The sequence below is a fragment of the Tachysurus vachellii genome, chromosome 3, assembly GCF_030014155.1.
Source record: "Tachysurus vachellii isolate PV-2020 chromosome 3, HZAU_Pvac_v1, whole genome shotgun sequence".
Taxonomy (NCBI): domain Eukaryota; kingdom Metazoa; phylum Chordata; class Actinopteri; order Siluriformes; family Bagridae; genus Tachysurus; species Tachysurus vachellii.
Genome location: NC_083462.1, coordinates 13,066,806 through 13,076,361, shown reverse-complemented (window position 1 = coordinate 13,076,361; position 9,556 = coordinate 13,066,806). Strand labels below are relative to the sequence as shown.

Sequence of the window (9,556 nt, the reverse complement as noted above, 5' to 3'; positions counted from 1 at the left end):
CAGATATAATATGGCTAACTTTAGACACATTAGGCCATATATAACAATAGAGGCAGCCAAACTATTTATGCATGCCATGATTTTTTCTCACATATCATACTGTTTCACAAGTTGGTCCCAAGCAAATATATTTTAACAATTTCTCACATTATCAAGATGCCTGTCTCATTTTTAAAATTTTACATGGGCTTGCACCCCCACCACTGCGTGAATTCATACAACTGAGGAATAACAGTGATAGGGCAAACAGGGCAGCTACCAGGGGAGACTGTGTTATACAGTATAGGCGAAGTAAGTTTGGTCAAACAGTCTTTTCAGTACGGGCCTCAAATTATTGGAATTGTCTCCCTACTGAACTCAGAAAGAGCACCAGCTATTCATCATTTAAACTCAAACTCAAGAAATGGATTAAAAACACTCAAAATTGCAATCATCAATAGTTAACTTATTTTATCTTTGGTACTGCCCATTTTTGTATTGTATTTATTATTATCTATTTAGTGTTTTAATCTGTTTTGTGTTTTTCATGTGTTTAATTTTTGTACTATGATATTGTGTTGACCTGCCAAGGGACTGCAGATGAAAAATAGCTCTTCAGCTAATTCTGGCAAATTTACATTTTGAGTGTAAACAAAAAATGTCGATTGATGTGCATTGTCCCTTTCAAATAAATAAATAAAAAAACAAAAAAAAAAACAAGCCAAGGTTGACCCTCCGATGGTACAGCAGAAAAAATGAACGTTCTGGAGAACATCACAGTCTCCTGACCTCAATATCATTGAGCCAATTTGGGGAGATGGAGGCATTTTGCCAAAAAGAATGAGCAATTATACTACCTGAGAGAATTAAGTAACAATTATTACCAAAGACTGCATGCCACCATTGATGCTAAAGGGGACAATACATCATATTAAGGACTAAAGGTATACAAAAGTCTGAACAGGGAATATTTTCTTTTTTGTTATGTTTTGTTTAATGATTGTGCGATTCTGTTATGCCTTACATATTAACTTGAGTCCTATAAGAAATAAAATGAATGTCTTTTGCCTTCTCGCTCATGTTTTCTGTAACAAATGGTACACATCTTGCAAATTCTCCCAAGGTATGCACACTTTTGAGCACAACCGTATAGCTCACAGAACATAATAATAAGATACAAATAAGATTCAATGAATGAAACTCTACAGATGCAGTGCAGCTATAAAGTTATTACTGACAGCTAGAATGCTAGTTAGAGTAGATATTAGTTAGACTGATAGTTAGAGTAGATCAGTATCGCATTTCCCTCTGGTTTATCCTATATGTAGAGTAGACAAACTGATGCAACTTCCTCTCTGAGTAGAACATGCTCTCTCTCTCTCTCTCTCTCTCTCTCTCTCTCTCTCTCTCTCTCTCGCTCTCTCTCTCTCTCTTTCCCTCCCCAGGGCGCCTCTTCAAGTCTGGTGGTGAAGTTTGCAGATACGGAGAAGGAACGAGGCATCAGGCGCATGCAGCAGGTTGCCTCTCAGCTGGGTGTCATCAGCCCCATGAGCCTCCACTTGGGGGCCTACAACGCTTACACACAGGCTGTGAGTACTAACCTACTACTGTATTAACCCTGACAATACACACACACACACAGACACACACACACACACGCACACACACACACACACACACACACTCACACTCACACAGGTTGCACTGTGCAATTGTCCTTAAAAAAGAGAGAGTATTCATTTGTTTTTAGAATATTAATGTTAATTAATAACATAATATTACACAATATTAAATATTAATTATGTTTTTACAATCATTACACAAAACTAAGATTTTTTGTACTCACATTTTAAAGAGCAGCCTGACTGACATTAATTGCCTACGTTTATTTTTACATTTTTGTCTGCACACATTTATGTTTCAGACGCAGTGATAACAACTAAACCTTGACATTAACTCAAATCTTAAGGTTACAGTAATAAAAATCTTTCAGTTTCTCATATCATTAGAATAACGTTCCCTTTTTTCTTTAGCTGGTTCAGCAGCAGGCTTTGGTAGCTCAGTCTGCCTATCTGTCTCCCGTGGCAACGGTTGCCGCGGTGCAGATGCAGCAGTTGGCTGCTCTTAACCCGAGCAGTATCATAGCGACCCCTATCGCATCAATCACCCCATCTTCAGGTGACTACTCCTCTTCAACACCTCCGAATGTTGATTCCTCCTTTAAAATAATACCTTATGGTGCTCTATGTGCTCCTGCTATCACGAGCCTGACGAGGATAACACGATATAATATGTGTGTGATTTTGTGATAAAGGTGCGAACACTCCTCCAACGATCGCCGCCACACCAGTGCCTGCTCTCCCCCCACCAATAGCAGTCAACAGTTACTCGGCTGTTCCTGCCCCACCCAGTGGCCAATCAGCCTCTGAAACATTGTACACCAATGGTGTCCACCAGTATCAAGGTGAAGCTCCACCCACTTTCTTGAGCAGATTTCTAATCAGATTTCTATTACACGTGGTGTTTCTCGTGTTAGAATTCCTTACATCTCTTCTCATCTATCTCTTCTTCTTTCTTTTTTCCTTTGGCGTCTTGCAGCTCAGAGTCCTGCTTTGGATCCTCTACAGCAAGCGTACACTGGAATGCAGCATTACACCGGTAAGGCATCACGGCTTTGTACACACTCCTGTATGTTTGATGTAAACGATAATTAAAGGCAATCTTTGTAGATCAGACAGCATTTCTGAGCTTTGTCTAATGTTTTCAGATTTGCTAAAAAGAGATCAATTAATATTGTTGGAAATTTGAAAGCCATCGCTTTTTTTGCCGTACAATAATCCACCGTTTAAATGGAATGTTTCCTGCCCTGAACCTGTTCACAGCCACATATCCTGCAGCTTATGGTTTAGTCGGTCAGCCTTTCCCCCATCAGCCCACGCTAGTTGCTCAGCAAACCCAACAGCCTCAGCAGCTGCAGCAGCGAGAAGGTAACGATCACTTCCTCTTTCATTAATCACCGACACCACAAACATCTACTTAACACTCTTGTTCTTTTCTCTCATCCTCATATCACGATTGTAGATTTCCAGAAAATGTTTAGAATCATTTCAGTAATAATGGTTTTTCTTTGTTGTTGTTGCTGTATATTTTTCTCCTTCAGGTCCAGAGGGATGTAATATCTTCATCTATCACCTGCCACAGGAGTTCACTGACTCTGAGATGCTGCAAATGTTTCTGCCGTTCGGCAACGTCATCTCAGCCAAGGTTTTTGTCGACCGTGCAACCAATCAGAGCAAATGCTTCGGTGGGTTGAGAGAGAGAGAGAATGAGCGAGAGAATGAGCGAGAGAATGAGTGAGAGAATGTGAGAGAGAATGAGAATGAGAGAGAGTGACAGAGAGAGAGAGAGAGAGAGAGAGAGAGAGAGAGAGAGAGAGAGAGAGTATCTTTAGAAGGAATAACAAACAGTTCATAACAGTGGGTGGTGCAGACCTAATGGATCTCCTGATTGTTTGAGAGAGATTGTGTAGGATTTGCGTTCTCTACCTCATGCTTTTGTGCTGCGTTTGTTTCGTTTGTTTGTTTTTTCAGGCTTTGTAAGCTTCGACAACCCCGCCAGCGCTCAGACTGCCATCCAGGCCATGAATGGATTTCAGATTGGCATGAAAAGACTGAAAGTGCAGCTGAAAAGGCCCAAAGATGCCAACCGCCCATACTAACATGGCCAGGTGAGAGAGTGAGAGAGAGAGAGTAAGAGAGAGAGAAAAGGGGATGGAAAGAACAATGTAGGCAGTTATTAGGCCTAGACGTAATGCATCTTAATGACAGAGTGAAACCTTGAACATGCTCACAGTGTAATTGTCTCTCAGCCTCCAGCCTTCGATGATTACTATAATAACTTATAACTAAACGTATTACACTGAGGAACAGTTTCTCCCAGCAGATTAAATGAGATATTTGAAGAATGTGTTATGAACTGAAAATAATGTGTTTAGAGATTGCCTATTAAGAAATGCTATAAAGTTGAAGAGTCTAAGACAATAATCAGTTGATTAATTTATACTTTTCATTTATTTATTTTTTTGTTTTGTTTTTGTGCTGTGTCATCGCTCATTCTCCTGAAATCAAACAAACAAACAAACAAACAAAAAACCTCATCCCCACTCAAGGCTGCCCTGGCCAATCATAACTCGTGCGGAGACCACGTCGCTATGGCTATGGTGGCCATAGCAACCAATAAAGCTTCCCCCTTCCTGTCACAGCGTTTGTTGTAAGTTGATTGGCCTGTGTTGGTTGCTGTGGCGATATATTCCTGCCTGTGATGGTTGCCGTTAGCAATTTTGTTATTGTTTTTTTTTCTCTCTCTCCTTTTCTTTTCTTTTCTTTTTTTTTTATGGCCCTCTTGTCTTCTATCCTCCATGCTGAGAGTGCATGGCGGGTTACTGTGGTGAAAATGGAGTGTGTTTGGTGCGTTGTGCCTTTCTCTTTTTGTTTTGTAAATACTGATCAATGACACTACACTTCGAGCTAACGTCCTGTAACTGTAATAAATTAATGCAGCAAATCAAAGCCATTCAAAGCTTTTAAGTACTTTTATGAGTCATTTTGAATGCCCTAGTGTTTGGGTGGATTTTGTTTTTGATCAGTCTCCTCTGTGTTTTGTTTGGCCCATATGTAGTCTGGTGGTGTTTTAGTTTTTTGTGAACGTGGGGGATTCAGTGTGTATTCGATGACAGGAAAGTTTGTGCTAGTGGGTACGGTGTTTTGTCCATTGAGTGCGAGAATGAATTGAAGTGTAAGTGTGTGTGTGTGTGTGTGTGTTCAGAGAGAGAAAAAACGAGAGAATGCTGGAACAATTCATTCACTATCTCTCAAACCTCTTGCGTGAGGCTTGAGGTGACAGCATTGTGCTGATTGATGAGCAGCGTTTCCCTTTAGGAATTCTGGGTTTTGTAGTTGAAAAAAAAGAGCATGCTTTCATTCATTTTAAAAAAAAAGATCTATGTATTTTATATATATATATTTCGGTCCCTCCAGGAGTGTTTTTTCTAATTGTTTCTTTTTTTTTTTTTTTTCAAAATTTGTGATGCAGCATTTTGGAGGTTTTAGTTAAATTTTTTTGTGTGAAATTGCAAGCACGGGATTCTTTAATTAAACTCCTACCAGTGAAGAAGCATGTAATTACATTCTATGAGAGCTGCGCTCATGAGCGATTCACGCGAACGGACGAGAACTTTGGCTGAACGTACGCTGTGATGATGTCACACCAGACATCTCAGCCCAAATTTGCAGAAAATCTGCGCTCGTTTTGGAAAATCGCAAATTCCGCCAAATATCATAGAGATTGCTTGATTCCGTGTTTAGTTCTTCAATGGCAAAATCCTGTAGGGATTGATGTATATTATTCACATAAAGTTGACTTAACACATTAGTGAGTGCTAATATATTATAAAGTGCAGCCCAGAATTCCTATGGTGCATGTTGAAAATTTGTATGCCTGCCAGAAGCCTTTCCCACTGAGGCACTAACACTGAACACACATCTGATCATACACCCATTTACTGGCTTACTACGTTAATTGCATGGAAGTATGGTAAGCGTAAGATCACTGCTAAATGCTCCAGCACACATTTTGTTTCCTGTGTCCTCAGTTCGAGCCATTTCCCACGATCTAACTCTTACATTTCTCTCTTCTTTACCCTTTTTTTCTATTGTAGGTTTAAAAAAAAAGAAGACTGAAGAAGTTGGTTTGGAGAAAAAAAAAATATTTTCCTCAGCTGTAAATGAATTATGGGACCAACTGCTCATTTTAAATACCTGCTACAAAGAACACTGAAACAGATATATACATATTAACAGATTAACACTAACCCGCTGCACAAGACTTGGGTTAATAATATACACTCACAGCCTCGTCAGTATACAGCGTATGACCAATAACTGTTTATAGGCACATTCTTGTACAGCTAATAACCGGCTCGACACTATTCCTGCAATCTCACACTGGTTTCATGCACACTGGGTTTAACGTACGTGTGTGTGTGTGTATATTTGGGAGCTTGGAACTTTCTGGAGAGAAGGCTTTCAAAGCTCCATCTGGCCTTGAACTGAAACTGCACATAAAAAGGGACCAACATCATTGTGTAACATCTGTACAGCAAGGCCTTGTTGTTGTTGTTGTTGTTGTTGTTGTTTGCTTTTTTTTTGTTGCTGGTCTGTGCTTACTGCACACTATGGGGATCTATTCAGCAGCAGTTATGTGTATATAGAAATTTATTTGGGCTACACGTGAAGGCATATCAGTGGGAAGGGTTTGGGGCAGGAGGGGTGTTAAATAGGGGAGGGGAGGGGATGGGAGGGCAGGGGAGGATGGGGGAATTGCAGCGGGTTTTTCAAGTTATTTAAGCTCAGAAGTGCAGAGCATCCATCCATGGGTATGTTAGCTAGGGAAGAAGGACAGGAAAAATTGATGAATATTGTCCAAAATGGTCAGGCTGTAGTTAGATTTTACATTTCCAGATAAGTTTAGGGTGATTCGAATGGAAAATGTAATGAGCAAATAGAATGGAAAGCATTTTAAAAATTTATTTGTATTTCATTGTCTATATCATGCTTTGAATATTGAGGTTAAGATTATTATTATTATTATTATTATTATTATTATTATTATTATTATTATTATCATCTCTTTATCTATTTTTTCTAATCTTTTTTTTTTTGACAAGTAATTAACTTATTGATTTCCTGATTTTTATTTTTATTGTTATTTATGAAGCTTTTATGAAGGTTCACTGGCACATGTGTGTAGGAGTTAAATTATTTTTAGATCTTTTATTTACAGAATTACAATTGAGGAACAATCATTAATATTTATTTATTTTCTTCAGCCATTGTTTCCTAACCTGTCAATTACAAGAAAAAAAAAATAAAAGTTTTAAATAACTGGTTGTCTCTCTCATTTGGACAGATTTTGGTCCTCATGTGTACACGGATGTATGAGATATCCCCTCAGGGGATTTTTACATGAGCAGATTTAATAATTTATTGCGTTTCTGATCTTTAACAGCCATTATTACCACTGTACTGTTTAGTGAAAGGCGATTTGTGAGAAGATTAAACGTTTTGAACGTTGCATGTTGTGTTCATGTTGATAGAAATAATGATTCCAGCTATTATTGGAAAATCTTCGGTGAGCTGATGGTCATCATCTTGCACCTTCTGCGCTGTACGTGTCACTTTATATATATTAATGTATATACATTAATGTACATCAAAAGGCAAAACAAATTATGAACTGAAAATGTAAATCTCGCTTATGAACACATGGTTTAATATTGATCTGAGAGAGCTCCTAATTTAGCTTAAACATTACTAACTAGGAATCTTACCTTAAAGAGTGATTCAGGACCTCAGATCAACTCTGACCACAGAAAATACAACAACTTTTATCTTAGAGAGGGGGCGGGGCTTAACCTGTTACTAGGTATGACACATTGTGTGATTGGTTGTCTAATGAAAAAGGAGCGTTTTTAAAATCTGGCCTATTATAAGCCTTCACTTCGTCTCTATGTTAAGTCTATTTTGTGAGGGGTTACGTTCATAACCGATCATATTAGAGATGTTCTAATATCTGTATGTTATAAATGTAATAAATGTAACGTAAATGTAAACATCTCCGACACAAAGCAGAAAATTCACAGAGACAAATTATATCAGTTCTGCTGCTATGGCATTTCGGCTCGGTTTCTGAAATGTTAGTGTATCTCTAAATGACATAGCGGCAGAATGTATTTGGATAATAATTTCTGTGCTGTGTCTGAGATGTTATCTCTAATATGATTAGTTACAAAAATAATCCCTACACGATCTAACCTGCATCATCTTATTAACTCACTATCATTATTAAATATTATATACAACACATTTCTTCTCCCTCTTCATCTTTAAGCCATTTTCTCTGTTAAAAAAACTTTTAATCCTCTTAAAAGTCCTCCTCACTTCTCATAACACTGTTTGAACTTTTAAGGGTTAAGATGCTTTATGAAGAACTTTTATCTTTACTAGGCTCTTCTCTTTCAGTTTAAAGGGAAATGCCCACATTTCTAAGTTTTTTTAGAATTTTGTCAATAGGAGAAACTCTTTATACTAAGAAATTGAATGAAAATGGGCCCTGACGTCAGATCGGTGCCTGAGTTATGGAGTATTTGTGAGATCCATCCAGCAGGTTCTCCCAAGGTTCTCTTGTAGAGTAAACCTGTTAATAAGTTTAGCCAACTGAACGAGGAGTCCTGCTGTCATCCATTTCTCCATGATGGAGTCCACTGTGCTCCTGGGAACATTCCAAGCTTTAGGAATTATTTTATATCCTGATACAACTGTGAACGTCGACAGAGAGTTCCTTGAACTTTTTTGGTTTTTGGTCTGAAAAAACAAAAACAAACTCACTGCTTCTTTAAATGTTAAACGAAGTTCTCCTTACAGAAAACGTCTTGTAACATTTTGTAAAAACACACACACACACACTCACAGCTCTGTGTGTTCCTCTTGTCTCTCCCTCTTTTGGCCCTCCCTCATCTCAGTTGCAACAGAGAACAATCCTCACCACTTACTTCCTTTGGCGCTACCCTCCATTCATAAAACCGGCGCTCGACCACGCCCCTGCTTCCACAGTTACATTTAATGGCGTGGAATATAAAAGGAACAGGCTTCTGTGATCACTCAGGCCTACATTATCTCAGCTAAAACAGTCATTTTCAAGACTATCCTGTGCGGAGAGCTGCTGACACCGGAGACTCTTTTCATAAATGCTTTATAAACATCTCACAGATTTTTAAATTCTTCTTCGTATTCTTCTTCAATTATGTGTATAACAAGGTCTTTTGTGTGTACAGTATTTCATTAGAACGATCAATGTTATATTTATGACAAATAGGTGCTGCATTTAACTAGAGATCATTAATTAACCTGCACATACTACTTAGATAGTCACATTTTAGTGATTGGGTTATTGTTAGTTTAGTCAGAGAAAAACAACATCATCTCTCTCTCTCTCCCCGTCCCTCCCTCCATCGTCTGTGCCTACTACACAGGGTCATTGGGGACTCTGGGCACAAAGGAAACATCAGTCCATGTCATAGCACAATCAACCTTCAAAGCATATCTTTGCCCTGGGGGAGTTAACATGGACACTGATTACACACAGGACTCAAACCCCAAGCGTGGAGAAGAAAGGCCAACATGCCCCGCCAAAAATCTGCATCCATTTGGCAAAATAAAAGAGAAACAGTTTTTATTCTTCCACAAAATGCAATAATTTCATTATATATATATATATATGTATATATATATATATATATATATGTTAGAATTGAGATATATATATATATATATATATATATATATATATATATATATATATATATATATATATATATATACGCACACAATTTTTTGTGTGTGTATGTGTGTATTTGTATGTGTGTGTATGTATGTATATGTGCATGTATGTGTGTGTATATGTGTGTATGTGTATGTATTGTCTTGTAACTTTTTGTCTGCACTGACTTTTGTCCTGCACT

The 9,556-nt window shown here is 38.1% G+C and overlaps 1 protein-coding gene across 5 annotated transcripts in view; it reads left to right on the top strand.

Annotated features, from left to right (window-relative positions):
* Positions 1 to 6,291, top strand: part of celf3a (cugbp, Elav-like family member 3a) — a 58,418-nt gene extending 52,127 nt beyond the window's left edge. For 3 of the 5 annotated variants that reach the window (XM_060865812.1, XM_060865814.1, XM_060865813.1), the window contains 8 exons: positions 1,425 to 1,568; positions 2,013 to 2,157; positions 2,294 to 2,443; positions 2,578 to 2,637; positions 2,862 to 2,966; positions 3,140 to 3,283; positions 3,570 to 3,706; positions 5,696 to 6,291. In XM_060865812.1, coding sequence (XP_060721795.1) covers positions 1,425 to 1,568; positions 2,013 to 2,157; positions 2,294 to 2,443; positions 2,578 to 2,637; positions 2,862 to 2,966; positions 3,140 to 3,283; positions 3,570 to 3,697 — 876 coding nt within the window. In that variant the 3' untranslated portion in view covers positions 3,698 to 3,706; positions 5,696 to 6,291. The other 2 variants (XM_060865816.1, XM_060865815.1) reach the window with 2 other exon arrangements.
* Positions 6,292 to 9,556: the final 3,265 nt, after the last annotated feature.